This window comes from Canis aureus, chromosome 19 (assembly GCF_053574225.1).
Source record: "Canis aureus isolate CA01 chromosome 19, VMU_Caureus_v.1.0, whole genome shotgun sequence".
In the NCBI taxonomy this organism is placed as follows: domain Eukaryota; kingdom Metazoa; phylum Chordata; class Mammalia; order Carnivora; family Canidae; genus Canis; species Canis aureus.
Window position 1 is genome coordinate 57,053,020 of NC_135629.1, and position 20,183 is coordinate 57,073,202.

The 20,183-nt window shown below is 62.7% G+C and overlaps 2 protein-coding genes across 3 annotated transcripts; one reads left to right on the forward strand and one right to left on the reverse strand.

Moving 5' to 3' along the window:
- Nucleotides 1–7,933: 7,933 nt before the first annotated feature.
- Nucleotides 7,934–17,978, forward strand: MFSD12 (major facilitator superfamily domain containing 12). Its single transcript, XM_077860509.1, has 10 exons — nt 7,934–8,295; nt 12,049–12,259; nt 13,569–13,707; nt 13,802–13,984; nt 14,118–14,210; nt 14,304–14,396; nt 14,729–14,899; nt 14,976–15,070; nt 15,902–16,032; nt 16,133–17,978. Exons 1-10 carry the CDS (start codon nt 7,998–8,000, stop codon nt 16,153–16,155), a joined length of 1,437 nt encoding a protein of 478 aa, XP_077716635.1. The 5' UTR covers nt 7,934–7,997; the 3' UTR covers nt 16,156–17,978.
- On the reverse strand, nt 16,716–19,342 carry TEKTIP1 (tektin bundle interacting protein 1). 2 transcript variants are annotated; one of them, XM_077860511.1, is made up of 4 exons: nt 19,186–19,342; nt 17,241–17,479; nt 17,013–17,138; nt 16,716–16,913 (listed from the first exon to the last, which is right to left on the reverse strand). In XM_077860511.1, the coding sequence occupies exons 1-4, from the start codon at nt 19,266–19,268 to the stop codon at nt 16,735–16,737; spliced, it is 627 nt and encodes a 208-aa protein (XP_077716637.1). In that variant the 5' UTR covers nt 19,269–19,342; the 3' UTR covers nt 16,716–16,734. The 2 variants fall into 2 exon arrangements, with proteins under 2 accessions (XP_077716637.1, XP_077716636.1); XM_077860510.1 differs by having other exon boundaries at nt 16,716–17,138.
- Nucleotides 19,343–20,183: the final 841 nt, after the last annotated feature.

Here is a 20,183-nt window from a genome sequence, read left to right on the forward strand (position 1 = left end):
TAGCAAGTAGAAGGGGGCTCCAAAGAGGTGAACAAAATGGAAGGTTAGGGACGGCTGGGCTGCTCAGTTGTTGGTTCAGGTCATGACCCTGGGTTCCTGGGATCGAATCCGAATCCCGCATTGGGCTCCCTGCATGGAGCCTGTTTCCCCCTCTGCCTGTGTCCCGGCCTCTCTCTCTCTCTCTCTCTCTCTGTATCTTCATGAATGAATGAATGAATGAATAAATAAATAAATAAATAAATAAAATTTTTAAAGGGAAGTTATAGAGGAAGGAAAAAGGGGAGAAGATGTTCTTAGCAAGAGAAAAGAATTGTTCCTACTCGCAAGGTGACTTTCCCTTAGCAGGGCAAGAGCTGGAGGTCTTACTATGCAGATTCTCTCATTTTCCTTTGGGGTGAGGAGGGAAAGTTCCTGGCTGACCCAGTAAGACCTAACATTTCTGGGGGAGGCTGAAGCTGTAATTGGCTTAGGCATTAAGCCCCACTTTGGTGACTTGCCCCAAGAGGCTCTTTTATGGGGGAGTGGTTTTTAACACTTCCAGCACCTAGAACAGTGCCCCTAGGAGTTGCTCAATCCGTATTTGTTGAATAAGCAAATGTGTGAAATACAGTAAATTTCTCAGAGGCAAGTGCTTTGGAAAACAGCCTAGCAGTTCCTCAAAACATTAAACATGAAGTTACCAGGTGATCCAGAAACCCCCTTCCTAGAGGTGAATTCAAGAGAATGGAGAACACATGTCTACGCAGGAACTTGTCCACAAATGTTCACAGCAGCATGATTCAGAATGGCCGAAAAGTAGAAATAACTCCAAAGCCCATCAGTTGATTAACAAACAAAATGTGGTCCATTCAATCTAATAGAATATCAGTGGCCATAAAAAGAAACAAATAAGGGGCGCCTGGCTGGCTCAGTCAGAGGAGCCTGTGACTCTTGATCTCCGGGTCATGAGTTCAAGCCCCACGTTAGATGTAGGGGTCACGAAGATAAACTTAAAAAAAAAAAAAAAAAGGAATAAATTGCTGATTCATGCTACAACGGGGGTGAACTTTGAAAACATGATGCTCAGTGAAAGACGCCAGTCACAAAAGACCACAAGTGTGTGGCTCCATTCATACAAAATGTCCAGAACAGGCAAATAAATCCGCAGAGACGGAAAGTTAGTGGATGCCTGGGGCTGGGGAATTCGCGGGGACAGGCAATGGGGGAGAAGCTGCTAATGGGCATGGAGTTCCTTTTTGAGTGATCAAAATGTTCTAAAATTAGACCGCGGTGATGGTTGCATAAGTCTAAATATACTAAAAACCTCAGAATGGCACACTTTAAATGGGTGCATTGTATGGTATGTGAATTAAAGCTCCGCACAACCTGCTTCCCTAAGAGGCAGCCCGGGGCTGAGTGGGATGAGCGTGCCCTGGAATTTTGACGGATCCAGATTCCAGACCCTGCTCTACTGCTTCTTGGGACACACCGCCCTCGCCTCCCTCCGCTGCGTTAAACAAAAACCTAGGTGAGAAGTCCAGGCAAGAAGATGGGGAACCCCGCCTCTTTGGCTTGATTGACAAGGGGTTGCCTTAGAAACTGTCCTCCCCGCCCCCCAAGGTACCACCCAAGGAATTCAGGGTCATCCTGCAGGTCAGAAAGAAATGATATCTTTTGAGGTCGGTTTTCTTTTTTTAAAGATTTTATTTATTTATTTGTTTGTTTATTTGTTTGTTTATTTATTTATGAAAGACAGAGAGAGGCAGAGGCACAGCAGAGGGAGAAGCAGGCCCCATGCAGGGACCCCCACGCGGGACTCGATCCTGGGACTCCAGGATCATGCCCTGGGCGGAAGGCAGGGGCTAAACCGCTGAGTCACCCAGGGATTCCCCCCTCCTTTTTTTTTTTTTTTTAAGAATATTTATTTATTTTACAGAGAGAGCAAGCAGGGAGGGAGCAGAGGGAGAGGGAGATGATTTCCAGCGGACTCCGCGCAGAGCCTGCCGCCAGAAGAGGGGCTCCGTCCAGGCAGCCCGGGATCATGACCTGAGCCGAAACCAAGAGTCCCACGCCTAACGGACTGAGCCACCCAGGCACCCCTGAGGTTGATTTTGAAAGCAATTTGCAGCTCCTGGGGATCAAGAAAAAGATCTTGCTGCATGGATATTCTCTAGAAAAAATAAGGGTTTCCAGTCCAAACTGCATTGGATTCCGTCCAATTCATGCAGCCCATACACACCCACAACCCCAAACAAGCGACACACAAGCAGCAGTGTTCCTACTATAATTTGACTTTACATCCTTCGTGATTTATTTGACAGCAGGTCCTTTCTGCCCTGAAATTATAAATCATTTTTTCCTTTTCTTTTTTTTCCAGTAGGCTTCACGCTCGAACTCATGACCCCAAGATCAAGAGTCGTGTGTCCAATAACTGAAGCAGCGAGGCGCCCCTTGTTTTTTCTTAGCTACAGAAAGGTCTCTCAGTACTTAGGCCTCGGTAGGAGCGCCTGGGTGGTTCAGCTGGGTCAGCCACCCACTCTTGGTTTAGGTCAGGCCATGATCTCAGGTCATGATCTCAGGGTCATGAGATTGAGCCCCATGAAGGGCTCTGCAGTCAGCATCGAGTCACTTGGGATACTCTCTCTCCCCACTTGCGCTCTCTTTCTCTAAAATAAATAAAGTCTTTTTTTTTTTTAATTTTATTTATTAATGAGATGTGGGACTCGATCCCGGGTCCCTAGGATCAGGTCCTGGGCCGCAAGCGGTGCTAAACTTCTGAGCCACCCGGGCTGCCCCTGAGCCACCCGGGCTGCCCCATAAATAAAGTCTTAAAAAAAAAAAAAACAACCCACCTAGCTCTCCTTAAAAGCAGGAACCACAGCTGTCTAAAGTCATAAATTTCGTGTTAGTTTCTTTTCTTTTTTTTTTTTTTTAAGATTTATTTATTCATGATAGAGAGAGAGAGAGAGGCAGAGACACAGGCAGAGGGAGGAGCAGGCTCCATGCAGGGAGCCCGACGAGGGACTCGATCCCGGGGGATCAGGCCCTGGGCCCAAGGCAGGTGCCCAACCGGTGAGCCATCCGGGCGTCCCAACCTGTTACACTTAATAGAACATTTCCTACCCACACGCGTGCACACGTGTGCGCACACTGCTGGAGCCGCAGAAACAAAGCACCGCAAACCTGGGCCTTACACAACAGAAAGGTACTGGGCCGGGGGCCAGGGCCTGGAGGTGCACTTGCAGGGCTTGGGCAGAGCTGGCTCCCTCTGCGGCCCCAGGGACACTGTCCCCGGCTCTCCCCGCTTCCCGGGGTCTGCTCGCTGGTCGTCCAGGGGACTCCACGGCCTGTCCAAGCGGCGCCTGGACCTCCCTGCCTTCATGGTCACTTGGCTTCTCCCCGTGTGTCGGTGTCCATCCTTCCTTTGTGACTGGGTCCACACGGGACCCTGCAGAGTGACGTCATCTTAACTCACCACATCTGCAATCGCCCTATTTCCAAACAAGGGTGTATTTCCGGATCCTGGGGGTTGGGACTTCCAGATGGAAGTCCGGGGTGGGGGGTAGGGAGGTGGCAGGGGAGAGGACACAACGGGAAACACAAGTCTCGCACACACACACATGCACACACACACGTGTTTCTGTACAGATGAGAGGCCATCCTTTGTGTTTGTGATCAGACTGTCCTCGTGCTGTAAACACCAGCCCTGGGTTGCGGTGTCCCCCACTGAAATGTTTAATGCTTATTTGCCAACACGGGGTAGGATCAGGGTGCGGGGGCGTCTGGGGGGCTCCGTGGTTGAGCATCTGCCTTGGGCCCAGGGCGTGATCCCTGGGTCTTGGGATCGAGTCTTGCATCGGGCTCCCCGCAGGGAGCCTGCTCCTCCCCTGCCTGTGTCTCTCCCTCTCTCTGTGTCTCTCATGAATAATTAAAATACTTTTTTAAAGAAAAAAATGAATCAGGGTGTAGTTAGCGCTGCTGGGACACCTGGGCCACCCTCGGGATTTTTGATGGACACCTTTAGCATGAGGGGCTGCTGTGATGGGCGATGGAGGACTGAGGTCCCAGCCACCAGAAAGAAGGGGTGGGGGGCAGGGGCCTTCGGAAGGTCAGGGAGGTGGCCCTGAGCCCTTGGTGTGTGACTCGAGCTGTTTACCGAAGCTGCCTGCGCCTCGGTCCAGCGCTCCCAGAGCGGGACAGTGACTGTGTCAGGACGTCGAGGGGTTAAGGAGCTTAATTCATGTTCTGCCTTAGAACTGGGCTTGGAGCTCAGCCTTCAAGCCCAGTGGACTGAACGTGTTCGCTGGTTTGGTCCCTGTTTGTCCGTGCAGCTGCAGACACCCCCCCACCCCCCCGCCCACGGAGAATTTTCTAGTATGGTGGTTGTCTCCCAGGGTGACTCAGGGCACCCTGCACGATGCCTAGAAACATCTTTGGCTGTGACGACCTGCGGTGGGGGGTGCCCCTGGAGTCTACTGGGTGGGGGCCAGCGATGCCGGGATGCACAGGACAGCCCCCCGCAGCCCCACAGGATGATCTGGAGCCATGTGTCGTTGTGCCCGGGCTGGCGAACCCCGATCTCCAGGCTGAACGCCAACGCCGTGACCCTATCCCGCAGTGTTACAGTCGTGCCCACTTTACAGAAAGGAAAACTGAGGCTTGGGAGCTTCCCTGAGACTGGGTTTGATCTTGGCTGTGGGCCCCACCCACAGCCACCCTGGGATCTTATGGAAGTTGGCCAAGGTCCCAGGCGGCTTCTAGAAACCTCCACCGGTCCCCTTCCCACCCCCCACCCCCATCCTCCCCCACCCCCGCTCCTAGTCACGGGGTGGGGGCTGGTCTGGGAGAGGATCAAAGCAAACCCCCCTCCCTACCTGCAGCTGGACCGTGGCCAGGAGGATATCCGATCTCCAGCAGGGGCGGGGGCGGGGGCGCTGGACGCTCTGGGCACGTCTGAGCCCGTCCGGATCTCTGGACCCTGAGCCTGTCTCCGTCCTGTCCCGAGGGCCTGCTTTCTCACATCCTCCTTGAGGCAGGACCTTCTCTGATCTTCCCCACAAGCCTCACCCCTGCCTCAACCCCAGCAGCCAAAGGCCTGTTTAGGAGCAGACGCCCTCGTCCCCACCCAGACTCTATATGGGACCCCCCCTCCCCCCCAGGTCCTCTCAAAACCCCACCGTGGCTCCCCAGCCCTGGAGGAACGTCCAGACTCGGGCTGCCACTCAGTGTCTGACGCCTCCAGCACCAGCACCAGCCACAGGGGGGCCGACTGGGGGCCTCAGTCTTTGGGGCTCAGCGTGAGGCCAGATCCAGCAGATGAATGAGTCTGGAAAGGAAGGTTGGAGGGAAGGAAGGAAGGACACAGCTAGGGTCTGCCTTGTTCTTGCCACACCCCCACCCCCCCGCCCAGTCCCCCAGCCAAGGTTCAGGCCCGGGGAATAGCCTGCGGCTCCCCTGGGAGGAAAACCCAGAGATGTGTTGGTGCTTCTGCCAAACGCCCCCTGCTCCGCTCCTCGTGCTGCACCTGCTCCAGGGGGTGCGGGCTGCGCCCTGTGCGTTCCTGACCCGCAGGGGAGGCCGGTCAGAGCGGACTCCAGGCACCTTTCTCTCCAGGTGGGGCCCCACCAGCAAATAAAGAACTCAAAGACGCTGAGCTGCGGATCACGCGGGGAGCAGAGCTTGGCTCCTGAATCTGCCTCTTGTTAGCCGCGTGCCCTCTGGCCAGGGACTTCTGTAAGAGCCTGTTCTCTCTGTAAAATGGGTAAGAAGGAGTATAGGATCCCCCAGGGATGTGGGATGAAAGGAGATGAGAAACTGTAAATACAAAGCTTAGGTGAGGGGCGCCTGGCTGGCTCAGATGCAGAGCGTGTGACTCTGGATCTCGTGAGTTCGAGCCCCACGTTGGGGGTGGAGGGGCCTTAAATCAACAAATAATTTTTTATTTATTTATATTTAAGATTTTATTTATTTATTCATGAGAGAGAGAGAGAGAGAGAGGCAGAGACACAGGAGGAGGGAGAAGCAGGCTCCACACCGGGGGCCCGACGTGGGACTCCATCCCTGGTCTCTAGGATCAGGCCCTGGGCTGAGGACGGCGCTAAACCGCTAAACCGCTGGGCCACCAGGGCTGCCCCCAACAAATAACTTTTTAAAAACATTTTAAAGAAGTGTAGGCAAGTATTTTTTAAAAGTAGTGTAAAGCTGAGGCTGAGAATGTCTTTTTTTTTTTTTTTTTTTTTTTTTTTTTTAGAATGTCTTTAAGTCATCTCTCGTTCCAGTGGAGAACCGGGCGGGAGCATGGCCCCCGGGGAGGAAAGAATTGAGATTCTTGTCTCTCCTTATCGGTTTATCTCCTCCAAATTGGTGACCCCTTATCTCCCCGCTGCCTCCCCCCACTAGGTTATCTTGAGTCCCTATTACCCCATCCACACCCATTTTGGGGGCTCCTTTTCATAAAACAGTGGGTACTGTGGTGGGTGGTCTGCGTCAGTGTGGGGGTCTGGACTGGGACACCCCCCCTTCGTGGGCTGCCTGGGCCCCGGGTTGGTCAGCGGGTTCCTGTCTGTTTCTGAACTTCGGAATCTCTGCCTCTGTGTCCAGCATACGGTCATTCGACAGACATTTCTTGAGCTCCTACTATGTGCCAGGCGTCGCTGGAGACAGCACAGTGACCGACAGGGCTCTGGCCCCTGCCTTCACGGGGGTCATAGTTCAGTGGGGGACACAGCTACAGCTGGGGTGGCCAGAAGAGAGATGTCAGGGTTATGATGGGGAGGGGCGGCCCAGAGTACTGTAGAGGTGACCGGGGAGAGGGGGGGTGGGGGAGAAGAAACCTTTCTGCCTAAGACTATTAAGAGCTAACAATTATGTCACTTAAAAAAAAAAAAAAACAGATTTTATTCTATTTTTTAAAAAAGTAATCTCTAGGCCAACGTGGGGCTGAGATCAAGGGTGGTAGGTACCCTGTATGGGCCGAGCCAGCCAGGCGCCCCTGTAGGACCTGTGTGCATGACACCCAGCCCAGATCTGGGGAGACGAGACCCCGCAGAGTTGCAGGGCGTGTCGGAGCTGGAACAGCGGGTGGCAGCGGGGCTGGGTTTGGCCCCAAGCGTCTGGCTCCGGGTGCAGGTGTCAAACCGCTGCTGGAGGAGGCCCGAGGGGTGGGGTGACGACTGCGTGCACCGCTGGGAGGAACTTGCCGGGAGGACGGGAGGACGGTTGGAGGAGTGGGGAGGAGCTCGGAGCGCAGGCCTGGGGGGCGCCGCGTGCACCTGACTCAGCCCCGCGCGCCCTCCCCGCGCTCCGGCGCCCGCTTCCCTCCGGGCCTGGGGAGAAGACCCACGTGGGGCCTCTGGCTCACAGTCAGCGCTCATTAAACGCCAGCTGGTGTTATTATGATGATTACCCCCATTATTATCCTTAATAAACTAATTAATTAGAACTAATGCGCCCTCTCCGCGTCCGACTGGGCCTCTCCGGGAAGTCACTGGACCGAGGAGGGGCAGCTCCACGCAGAATCCGCAGGCAGCCCCCCGCCCACCCTCCACGCCCCCGGCCCACCCCGTACCCCCGCCCCCGGCCCCACTCATTAGGCCTCGTGAAGCAGCGGGCGGGCTGGGGCGGCGCGGCCCGGAGGCCGGAGTGTGGGTGTGGGCACCCCCGCGCCGTCCCCCGCCCCTGGGGGCCCGCGAGCCCACGGTGAGCCGTCGGGCGCTAGGACCGCCCCGCCCCGCCGGCGCAGGGCGTGGAGGCCGCGCTGGCCCCGAGGCCACGCCCCCTCTCCGGTGATTGGCTGCCGGGCTCCGGCGCGCGGCCCCGATTGGCGGGGGCGGCCGCCAGCATCCCCCGCCCCGCCCCGCCCGGGCCTTAATGCGGGGTTCGGGGCCCGGCGGCCGCAGGCGCGCTCGGAGGGGCGGGCTTGGGCGGCGGCGGCGCGGGGAGAGCCGGGCGGGGACGGTGCGCCCCGGGGTCGCGTCTGCCGCTCGCCAGACCGCCCGGCCCGGGTGCGGAGCGCGGCCATGGGCCCCGGGCCCCCGGCGGCCGGAGCGGCGGCGCCCCCGCGGCCCCTGTCGCTGTCCGCGCGGCTGAGCTACGCGGTGGGCCACTTCCTCAATGACCTGTGCGCGTCCATGTGGTTCACCTACCTGCTGCTCTACCTGCACTCGGTGCGCGCCTACAGCTCGCGCGGCGCCGGCCTGCTGCTGCTGCTCGGCCAGGTGGCCGACGGGCTGTGCACGCCCCTCGTGGGCTACGAGGCCGACCGCGCCGCCGGCCGCTGCGTGCGCTGCGGGCCCCGAAAGGCCTGGCACCTGGTTGGTAAGTCGCGGCCGAGCCTCCCGCCCCGGGGCCTGCGCCTGCCCCCTCCGACTGCCTCCCGGAGGCCCGAGCCTCCCCCGCCTGCCTGCCTACCCCAGGGCCTGAGCCTCCACCCTCCGCCTGCCCCGGGGCCTGAGCCTCCCCCCTCTGCCTGCCCCAGGGTCTGAGCCTCCCCCCTCCGCCCATCCCAGGTCCTGAGCCTCATCCCCCCCACCCCCCCGCCGCCTGCCCCCTCTGCTTGCCAGCCTGCCCCAGGGCCTGAGCCTACCCCAGGGCCTGAGCCTCACCCCCCCCCCCCACCTGCCCCCTCTGCCTGCCAGCCTACCCCAGGGTCTAAGCCTACCCCCTCCGCCTACCCCAGGGTCTGAGCGTCCCCCCTCCGTCTGCCTCAGGGCCTGAGCCTCCGCCTCTGTTTGCCCCAGGCCCTGAGCCTCCCCCCTCTGTCTGCCCCAGGGCCTGAGCCTCCCCCCTCTGTCTGCCCCAGGGCCTGAGCCTCCTCCCTCCGTCTGTCCCAGGGCCTGAGCGTCCCTCTCTGCCTACCCCCTCCGCCTGCCCCAGGGCCTGAGCCTCCTCCCTCCAGCTGCTCAGTAGCCCTCTTGCCCCATCCGTGACCTCCTCCGTCTGTCTGCCACCTGACCGCTCATGTGACCCTCCAGTGGCACTTCCCTTTGTCTTTCTGTCTGACCCCGGTGGGCACCCCGAGCCCTCTCTGGATGCGGCCTGACTGCCTAGAGCCCCCTCCGTCAGTCTGCCTGGCCCAGCTTGACTCTTCCATCTGTCTGTCAGTGACTGCTCAGGGCAACTCCGTCTGCATGAGGGGCAGGCTGCCTAGAGCCCCGTCCATCAGTCTGTCCGTTTTTCTAGAGCACTGCTGCCCATGTCTTCTGCCCCATCACAGGGAGGTTTAGGGGTGCTGCCCTGGGGAGCCAAGGCTTGGGGGCCAGGGGAGACCAGAGACGTGGGGGTCGGTCCGGCCACGGGGCGCACGGTGGTCCGGGGGAGCGGTCAGACCACCTCTGGTGGCGAGGGAGGCGGCAGGTCCCCGGCAGCCGGCTGTCCTGCCTGGGGCGCACCCTTGATAAGGCCTGGCCCCCGCGTCCCCCCTCTGCCGCCGGGTTGCTGGGCCTTGAGATTAGCCCCAGCCGCGTTCTCTGCTGTTCTTTCCCGGCGTCCTGGCGTTTGGGGCCTCTGGGCATCAGGGGGCAGGGACAGGACGCCTGCCCGGTCCTGTGAATCCTGGGCGGCAGCTTCCAGAGTCCGGAGGGGCTGGCTGGTGGCTCCCTGGCCTTGGAGCGGTCACCACGGCGGCGATCGCCCCGGGGCCTCGTGAGGGCTACTTCTGCGGGCGCGGCGCACCTCGGATCTCGGGGGTTGCGGCACGAAGGACACCAGGCTGCGCTGGGTGCTTGCGGCCGTAGCACCGGGAGGGAAGCAGGGGAGGCGGAGGACTCAGGCGGGTGATCGCCTCCACCGAAAAAGGTGCCCCCCTTTGGGCTGATGTTGGGATTGTGGGCGGAGCTGAGCCCAGAGTCTCCAGTGACGTTTGTTTTTTTTTTTAAAGATTGTATTTATTTATTCATGATAGACACAGAGAGAGGCGGGACCCAGGCCAAGGGAGAAGCAGGCTCCCTGTGGGGAGCCCCATGCGGGACTCGATCCTGGGACCCCGGGGTCTCGCCCTGGGCCCAAGGCAGACGCTCCACCGCTGAGCCCCCGGGCGCCCCTCCAGCGAGGTTTCGTCTTGGGCGGGCGGATGGTGGAAGGCGGGGGTCTCTGCCCGGGGAGGGGGGGGGGGGGCAAGGCGCAGAACACGCTGTGGGAGGGCAGTCCTGGCAGCGGGTGTCGCGTGTGCTCCAGGCCTGATTGTGGGCTCCTTTGTGGGGGGCGTGGGGTTCAGTGACAGACCCCCGACGTCCCGGGAGGCATCGGAGCCCCCAGCAGAGGCAGAGGTTAGGCACCTTTGTAAATAAAGAAGCGAAGGCTTTGTGTTCATGTAAAACGGGCCCGGGGGATAGGGGCCCCCAGCGGGCTCCAGGGCCCCCACTTGCGCCCCTTCTCCGCCTCAGGGGGAGCATGTGGGAGCCCCGGGATGATCTGTGGGGAGAGGAAGCTGGGGCAGCCCCTCCTGATGCCTGATAAGGTGGCTTGAGTGAAAGTCACCTCGGAAACCGTGCCCGCTTCTTTCTTTTGGCCCCTGAGCCTCTGGGTGGCGGGTTCTCTTCCCCTTCGCCAGCTCCCTGGGCGCCCCCGCTCTAGCCCAGAGGGGACCCTCAGAGCCACATGTGGCTTCTCCCGTGGGGTCCCGGCTGGGGCATGTGGGTGGACAGTTTCCTAAGGGAGAGGTGTTGCTGTGAAGGATGAATAGGAGTGGGGGGGGCGGGGGCGGCTGCGACGGCTGCGACACCGTCTCGAGGCCGCAGAGCTCCTGCCTCCCCCTGCCCCCCCCAGCCTCCTCCCGGCAATGGTTAACCCGGCCCAGCCGGTGCCGGGGCGGATTCCAGCCAGGACAGCACATTCTTCTGACCAGAGTCTACGCAGTCTGTGCGCCCCCCCCCCCCACCGCGTGAGCTCAGGGTCCCCCTCCCGGGCCCCACTTCCAGGGAAATAGCAAGGAAGGGTGCTTTTGCTTTCATTTCCTCCTCCCGGGCGCGGAGGCGGCCCCAGGCCCGGGGACGTGAGGTCCAGGGCCAGCTGGCAGGGCGGGCAGGGGATGGGGAGAGGGTGCTGGGTGGGGAGGGGTGGGCCCGCAGCGGGGAGGATGGGAGGCCACCCCTGGGTGCTCTAAGTACCTGACTTACTCATCCCGGAGATACGCGCCAGGCTCCGCGCCGGTGGCCTGGGCCCCAGCAGGGACCCGGAGAGACCTAGTGCCCACGCTCCCGGAGCCCGGCCCCGTGGGGGAGGCGGGCAGGAAACAAGCAGAGACAAAAGCGCCCCTGTGTGCGCTAAGCCACGAGAGAAGCGAGCAGCGTCTAGAGGGATTGGCGGGGAGGGGACAGCTGGTGATCGCGTTGGTGGGGGCCAGCTTTGAGGAGGTGGCATTGGAGTTGAGTCCTGAGACGGGAAGACTCAGCCTCCTTAGGATGTGAGGGGAATGAAGGGCACAGCTGTGCAAAGGCCCTGGGGCAGGACGGAGCCTGGTGTGGGGGCTGGGGGGTGGCGGGGTGGGCGGGTCCCGCAGAGCCTGTTGGCTGCGCCTGTGGACTTGGGCTTCCGAGGTCCTGGGTTTTCCGGGGAAGAGACCTCCTTATGAGCTGATGGCGACCCTGGGGCACAGGGAGGGCAGGGTTAGGTGTCACCCTGCCCGGCTGCACCTGGCCGCCTGACTGCTGGGAACACGGCAGGACGCTGGGCGGGACCTGGGGAAAGGCCCCGTGGGGCCGGGGGTGGAGGGGGGCTTGTGGGCGAAGAGGGTGTGTGTGGCCTCCGGGGACCCTGCGTGCCCTTTCTACCTGGTACGTGGCCGTGGGCACCCTGCTCCGTGTGGCCACGGACACCCTGCTCCGTTTCCCCACCTGTCACCCTCCTGTTTCCTTCCTGCTGGGGGACCCGAGGCTGGCAGGGGAGGCCCCGTTTTGTCCTTCCTTATCACTCGGCGTACGTCCCGGCCCTGTCCTTTGTCTGGTGGCAGCGCACGACCTAGGGACCAGGACACCGTTGTGTGCCTCGGTTTCCCCGGCAGACACTGGGGGCACGTAGCAGGTGGAGGCCGGGCCCTGCGGGGTGACCTGCCCGCTCTCTGCTCATCCACAGGCACCGTCTGTGTCCTGCTGTCCTTCCCCTTCATCTTCAGCCCGTGCCTGGGCTGCGGGCCAGCCACCCCCGAGTGGGCCGCCCTCCTCTACTACGGACCTTTCATTGTCATCTTCCAGTTCGGCTGGGCCGCCACGCAGATCGCCCACCTCAGCCTCATCCCGGAGCTCGCCACCAATGACCACGAGAAGGTGGAGCTCACGGCCCTCAGGTACGCACCTGGCCGGGCCGCTTAGCCGTGTTTTCTTTCTTTAAGGTTGATTTATTAGAGAGGGTGGGGGGAGGGGGAGAGGGAGGGAATCTCACAGCCTCGACCCCGTCCTTGTGACTTGAGCTGAGCCGATATCACCGGTGGACGCTCGACCGAGGCGCCCCACCACTTAGCTGGGGTGGTGGTCTGTCCGGAGGCTTCCATCAGGGCACTGGCTGGGGCTGGGGCCTCTGCTGAGGCTTAGGGTCTTCTGAGGATCTCCTGATTAGGTCTGGCTCACCCAGGATAACCTCCCTTCGTTATATCCATAGATTCCCTTTACCTTTGTCACCAAATGCTGCTTCATTGTGGGAGCGACGTCCCATATTCACAGGCCCCGTCCCCAAGGGGAGGGACTAGGTGGGGTGGGACAGGGCCATCTTGGCATCCTGGCTGCCACACGTGCATACAGCTGCTCATCTGTTGACTTGCTTGGGGCACTAATGGAGGTTCTCCTGGATACGGTGGTAACAGGAGCATTTATGGAGCGCTTGCTGTGTGCAGGCACAGATCCAGGCCTTTCACCTGCATTATCTTTAATCTTCCTAGAGGGTCACATGCCCCCGCGAGGGTGTGGGCAGGGCATGTCCCTGGGGGAGGGCCGCAGCAGGAGAGGCTGGCAAGGATGGAGTTGCAGGGAGAGGGCCGGCACCCGGGGCGGCGGCCGGTGTGGCTGGAGCCCAGGAAAGGGCTGGCCGCCTCGAGGGCATCTTCGAGGGCCTTGCTCTGCCACCTCGGCCCGTTTGGCCCCCAGCGCTGCCAGCCTGGCTTCCTCCCAACCCCGCCGTTGAGTTCCGCATTCGGGGTTGCCCAATGCCCAGGCCCCGAGGGCCCCAGCCGGCAGGACGGGTGGTGCTGAGACCGGGCTCCGGGGCGCCTCCTACCTGCAGGCGCTTTCCTACCAGCCTTGTGGCCTCTTCACTCCGATCCCTGGGGTATTCTTGTTCTCACTTTCAGAAAGGGAAACTGAGTCCTGGTGCGAGCTCCGGGGGCTCTGCCCCCACACCCCCAGTCCTCGGAGGGATGCTGCTCTATGGCTATAGGCAGGAGGGGCCCCACATGCTCCGAGACCACCGAGGCCCGGCCCCGTCCAGGCCCAGGATCTGGGAACCCATCCCAGTCCCCTTCTGAGCATCTCCGGTCTTGGCCACATCAGTCCCGGCCTGGGCAGCGGGACGCACAGCAGAGTCGTGCGTCCGATGTCCGTCATCAGATGGTGTGGGGCCAAGGCCTTCCCGGCCACGTGCTGAAGCCTCGCCCGCCTCCGCAGGTATGCCTTCACCGTGGTGGCCAACATCACCGTGTACGCTGCCGCCTGGTTCCTGCTCCACCTGCAGGGCTCTCCGAACGTGGAGATGGCCCGGGATGCCAGTGACCAGCTGGGGATCCAGGACGTGCAGGTGTTCCAGGTGAGCCGGGCCCGGGAGGGACGCCCCGGTGGCCCCGAACCTGGGGCCCGGGCTGAGAGCGCTGCCGCTGACCCCTCTCCCGCCTGGCCTCCAGAACCTCTCCCTGTTGGTGATAGGAGTTGGAGCCGTCTTCTCGCTGCTGTTCCACCTGGGCACCAGGGAGGGGCGCCGGCCTCAGGCCGAGGAGCCGGACGAGAACCGCCCGCTGCTGGCGCCCACTACTGCCCGGCCCCTGCTGCTCTGGAGACACTGGCTGCGGGAGCCGGCCTTCTATCAGGTGTGCTGGGGGGGCGCGGGGGCCCACCGTCCCTCCGCCGTCCTCCACCGCCACGGCGCTCCCGGAGGCCCCGCGTCCCCGGCCGCCGGGGACAGAGGCGGCCCGACCCGAGCCCTCGCCCGCCCGCCCGCAGGTGGGCCTGCTGTACATGAGCACGAGGCTCATCGTGAACCTGTCGCAGACGTACATAGCCATGTACCTCACCTACTCGCTCAGCCTGCCCAAGGTGAGCTGGGCGGGGCGGGGCGGGGCGGGGGCCCTGGGCGCACAGGGCGGCGGGGCCCCCGCTGATGAGCCCACGCTCGCTCTGCCCCCGCAGAAGTTCATCGCCACCATCCCGCTGGTGATGTACCTCAGTGGCTTCTGCTCGTCCTTCCTCATGAAGCCCGTCAACAAGTGCATCGGGAGGAACGTGAGTGGGCAGGGCTGCGGGGGGGGGCCGGGAGGACCCCACAGCCGAGCGCCGGCACCCCGAGGGAGCTCGAGCACCCCGTGCCACGCCGGGCGCCGCCGGTGGGGCGGGGGGACCTGAGCCCGGCCAGCGCGGTTCGGGACCTCGACGTTGCGCCGCGTTGAGATTCGTATCGATCTGCGTGTGGCTGCAGCCAGCTCCGGCCCCAGGGCCGGCTCCGTGGCGCTTGGCACCCCGGCCTCACGGCCCTCCGAGGTCGGAGCCCGGGGTGCTCGCAGACAGGGCGGGCGGCGCCCGCGGTGAGGGCTCTGACGCCGGCCGCTCGCCCGCAGCTGACCTACTTTACGGGCCTCCTGGTGATCCTGGCGTTCGCGGCCTGGGTGGCGCTGGCGGACAGGCTGGGCATGGCCGTGTACGCGGCGGCGGTGCTGCTCGGCTCGGGCTGCGCCACCATCCTCGTCACCTCGCTGGCCATGACGGCCGACCTCATCGGCCCCCACACGGTGAGGCTGATGGTGTGGGCGGGGGGCCGGGCCGGGGCCGGGGCGGGCGGCTGACCTCCCTGCTCGTGTACCCCAGCACAGCGGAGCCTTCGTGTACGGCGCCATGAGCTTCTCGGATAAAGTGGCCAACGGGCTGGCGGTCATGGCCATCCAGAGCCTGTATCCCTGCTCGTGAGTGCCACCCGCTATCTGTTCATGTAGTAAGAGTGTGCTGCGCGTGCCGGCGCCAGGCCCCGCTCCAGGTCTGCGGCTTCGGCCCCGACGAAAGACCTGCTCGCTCCTTACCTGTGGCACCTGGCTGGCCTGCTCGGCAAGCGCTGTGTCTGTCGTGTGCCGGGGACACAGCATACGCCCGCACTGGGGGAGTGGGGGTGGGCAGGGCTGGGCAAAGCCAGAGCCTGTGTTCAGACCCTCAGAACCTACCTAGGGTTCCAGACCCAGATGGTTCTAGACTACTGAGTTGGAGCCTCGTAGGAGCCTAGGATCTGGGAACAAAAACCCATCCCTCAGTCCTCACGGACCTGGGGCAACGCCAGCCGCTTTAATAAGCATATAACTGTTACCTAAACCGGTGGCACGGGGGTGTAGAAAACATCACTTATGGAGGCCTGCCTGGGGCAAGAGGTCAGGGAGGGCTTCCTTGAGGAGGTGCCACTGGACCTGAGACCGGGCAGGGAGTTCCAGGCAAACGCGCAGGAGCCACCAGTGCAAAGGTCCCGGGGCAGGACTGGGCTTGGCATTGGCGGGGAGGCCTCCGCAGCTAAAGGGGACAGGGCAGGTGTGCAAGGCCTGGGTGAGGGGGGCTGAGGGGGCTGGGAGCCCTCTGGTGGCCACTGTGGGGAGAACCCAGAGGAGGGGACTGTGGTCTAGGCGGGCGATGATGGGGCTGGACCTGCAGGAGGCGGACGCTGGGAGAGGACTGGGCAGGAGGCCCAGGCTGGAGGCCGGACAGCTGGTGACTCACCTGCGTCTGCCCTCCCCTCCCCCTCCCCCTCCCCCTAGCTTGGAGATTTGCTGCAGGGCCTGCATGGGCTTCTACCGCTGGGTGATGGTGGCCGCCACCGGTGGTGTGGGCGTGGCCGCCACCCTCTGTCTGTGCAGTCTCCTCATCTGGCCCATCCGCCTGCGGAGCTGTGAGTCCTCTCTGCCGTGCCCCCACTGGCCACGGGCTGCAGGGTTGGGCCAGGGGCAGGCCCCGCCCTCCCTGACCACCCCCACCCCTTTCTCTTGCAGGGGACCCTGGAGCCCAGCCCTGACCCCCCACGGTCCCTGTCCTGTGCACATGCACGGTGCCCAGCTGAGGCCAGGAGCAGCCCCGTGCCACCCCGCCTGCCATCCCTGCTCCTCCATCCTTGCCTGGGCCTAAGGGCACCAGGGCAGGCGGTCAGGATCCCACTGAGCTTGGCCCTCTGGGACCCGGGGCTGTGCCCAGCTCACCCCTCACCATGGGGTGTCCCACATGCTGCCAGGTCCCTCGATAACGGCGTGGTCACGGAGCTGGACTGGAGCCTCGGGCAGAGGTGGGAGGAGCAGGTCCCCTGCCCTGTGCCCAGGCCGCTGCTGACCACGAATAAAGAGCCACCCGTGGGTGAGGACTGTGGCCTCAGCTGTCTGCCTGGAGCCCAGAGTGGGGAGAGGGCAGCTGGTGGGTCCCAGAGTCTTGGTCACCAGGGTCTTGGTTAGTAGCTCCCTTTATCTGGCTGCCGCTGGACCCCACCACACCCCAGTCCTCCCCACACCCCAGTCCCCAGGGAGCAGATACACAGGAGTGGGCTGGGGAGGGCTAGAGGCGCTGGGGTCCCTGTAGAGGGTGGCATCAGGCAGCATGAACTTTATCAGTGGATGGGTGTGTAGATGGGCGGGGGCCGCTGGTTGGTGGAGGGGCAGTAAGGCTCCAGGTCCCACTGCCGGTAGTTCTGGGTGGTGTAGCGCGGGCGCTGAGGCACCGACAGGTACGGCACGTAGTCAGAGGCCGGCCCCGGTGGCTCCACCCCGTACCGGTGTCTGTTGAGCACTATGGGGCCAGGACCCAGGTCACCTCCTGTCCCCTGGGCCGTGTGAACCCCAGCCCAGGTGGCCCAGCTCCCTCCGGCTGCCCCCACCCCCTCCTCACCGTATTCCTTGCCCCGGATGGGCCTGTCTTTCCAGAGCATGCTCCCCCACTGCGTGCTGGGGGCCCTGTACTGGGCAGGGATGATGGGGTCATGCCAAGCGGTCTCCCGGAGGCACTGGGTATAGGCTGTGGGGGGAGGGGGCGGGAGGTCGTCTCTGGCCCTTGCCCCCGTCCGCCCCCACCCCGGGGCTGGCCTGGGGCTGGGGGCAGGCAGGGCTGAGCACTCACCCGAGGGCATGCTTCGCTCCCGGTGCCTGTGACATCCGTGCCAGCGGGCATAGGCCTCCCGGTACGGGCTGTCCGGGGCCCGCGGGAGCGTGTACCAGGCCTCGCGGGAGTCCGAGTTGGTTAGGCCGGTGTACCACAGCTGGCCGGCCGCGTCACGTCCCAGGGGTGTGTACTTCCAGCGTGTTGCCTGCTTGATGGCCGGTGCCCAGCGGGGCCCCTCCAGGGACAGGTAGTCCTCACTAGGGGGTGAAGGCAGGGGGCAGGAGATAGAGGCTGAGCCTGTGGCCCTCCCCTGCGTTGTAGGCACGCACACCAGGCTGGGGGGGCGGTGCTGAGCCCTGCAGCCCCCTCTCTCCAGCCCTCCAGGACCCTCCCTAAACCTTTTCCTATTTTAAGTGTTTTTGGCCTGTCCTCCCCACCCCATCCCGGGGACACGGGGTGGCAGGGGGAGCCCCTGTGCCAGGCGGCCTCTGCTGCCAGAGCCTGTCTGAGGCTGAGCATTAGGATGGCTTCCCTGACGAGGGGGATGTACAGAGGCCCCGGGGCACAGGGAACGGTGTAAGGAACGGGACACAGGCCAGAGCTGGACCGTAAAGGTTGAAGGACCCCCCCCTGCTGGTGCAGTCGGGGTGGGGGTGGGGTGGGGAGCGTGTGACTCCTCATCTCGGGGGTTGTGAGGTCAAGCCCTGTGTTGGGTGTAAAAATGACTTAAAAATAAAATAAAATCTAAAAATCGAATTTCAATGTGGTAACATTAAAAACAAAAGCAGACAAAAACCCAAAAAGTGGAAAAGAAAACCAAAAAGCGAAAGACCCCTTCAAAGCTGCTGAGGCTGCAGGGAATCTCGTCTGGCAGCACCGCCGCCCAGGCCCAGGGCGAGGACGAGCCGGGCCTTGGCCCCGGGAGCTGCGGGCCCCAGGCTTCTCCCTGCATCCTGTTCTCACCCCTCGGGAGGGGTCACATCACGGACTAGAAACCCACCCGTCTGCTTGCGGGCGGGACAAGCCTGGTGGGTTTGGGGACCTGACGGAGACAGGGTTTGCTGCTCAAAGGGCAGCTTCGAGGTCGCCTCGGGAACCCTGCCCCGTGAGCTCAACACTTCACGACGGAGGTGCACGTAAAACGCGGTGACAGCCAGCAGGTCTCTGTCAAATGTCGATGTAACAGCTGAAGAGCACGTTGGAGCTGGGGAGAACCTCAAGCGAATGCCACCCTGGCCCACAACCCAGAGCCTTCCTGCCACTGGAAAGAGGTGACGGGACAGCCTGCCCTCGCTAACCCTACCCCTTGCCGCGGCCCCCGCGCCTGGGCTTCCGGCGAGTTCTGCACCTGCTCTTGAGTGGGCGCTCCCGTCTGCACAGGCGCGCAGTGGGGCGGCCCAGGGTCACTACCCCCTCCCCTGGGTGGGAAGGGCCCCCCAAGTCCACGTCCTGCTGGTGTCTCAGAGCCACCCCGCTGGGAAGCAGGGTCCCAGCAGACGCCATTGCTAAGCTGTGGGCACCTGGGGCCGGCCCCGCCCGCGTGCAGGGCCTGGTGTCCTTGGACGGGGGAGCTTGGACACTGAGGACTGTCACCAGGGCAGAGACTGGGGGGGGATGCATCCCCAGGGGGCACCGAGGACTGCCAGGGAGGCACAGTGGAGCTGCTGCACTAGGCCCTGGAGGAACTGGCCTGCGGACCAGCTGGTCTCGGACTGCTGGCTTCCAGAACCAGGAGAGAACACCTCTCTGGCTTCAGCCCCCAGCCTGGCGGTGTGTGCAGGCCGCTGCAGGAGACTCCTGGGGAGCCAGTCCATTCTGCCGGCCCTGCCTGTACCCCCGGGGAGCGGCCAGGCTAGGACAGGGCAAGGGCACAGCACCGACGGGCCTTGACTGGAGTCAGTGACACTCAAGAACATCAGGCATGACACACGGCGGTGGCGCATGGGGCCGTGTGGGCACTCACCTGGACAGCAGTGCTGGGAAGTCGGCTTCGAGGGTCCCCCGGGGGACGAAGGGCCGGGCTGCCTCCCGCCGTAGGGTCTGCATGTCTGCCTCTGGGTCCCCAGGGGCTCAAGCCTGCAAGGCCTGTAGGGCCATTGTTGACAGTGATAAAGGCCACCCTCGGTGTCCTGGCAACGCTACTGGCCAGCACTGGCCCCCATCCAGCCTGCTCCTCTCTCCCCCAGTGGAGGGGGCTGGGCCGGGAGGGCCAGGTGAGAGGAGGCGCGTGCCTGGTTGGGGGGGGGGGGGGTCTGTCCAGGAGCGAGCTGCTGGCCGTGAGGCCCCGGCTCCCTGTGTGCGACCCTGGACTCCCACCTCCTCGGCTCCGGGCTATGCCCCAGGCGCACCCTTCCAGAGCTCCCGCTGGGACCCCAGCTTCCATCCCCCCTTCCTTGGGCCCTGTCCCTCATCTGCTTCTGAGACACTCAGCAAGATCCCCGGGCAGGCACGCACAGCAGCCCCATGCACAGTCCTCAACTGCATGACGACACAGACCATGTGTCCACCCACACGCACTGCCCGAGGGACGGACCCTGAGCCCACGACGCTCGGGGAGGGAACCAGACACGAGGCCACACGGTGTATGAGTCCATTTATGTGACACGTCCAGGATGGGCTCCTCCACGGATGGAAAGGGGGCTAGGGGTGGGGATGGGGATGCTTCTGGGGTGGGATGCTTCTGGGGTGGTGGAATGTTCTGGAGCTAGAGATGGGGGCAGCACAACTTCATGAATGTAGTAAAAACCACGGAATTATACACTTTCAGATGGTAAACTGTATGTTATGCATATTTACCACAGTAATGAAAAATAGAACGAGAACCGCAAGACCTGCCTGCCCCCCTTCCACCCGCTCCTGGCTGCCTGCGCAGCGCCTCCTGCTGGCCCCACACCGGCCCTGCTGTCCCTGCTGTCTGAGGGGTGGAAGCCCACACCCTCCCCATGGCCTGGTCCCCACTGC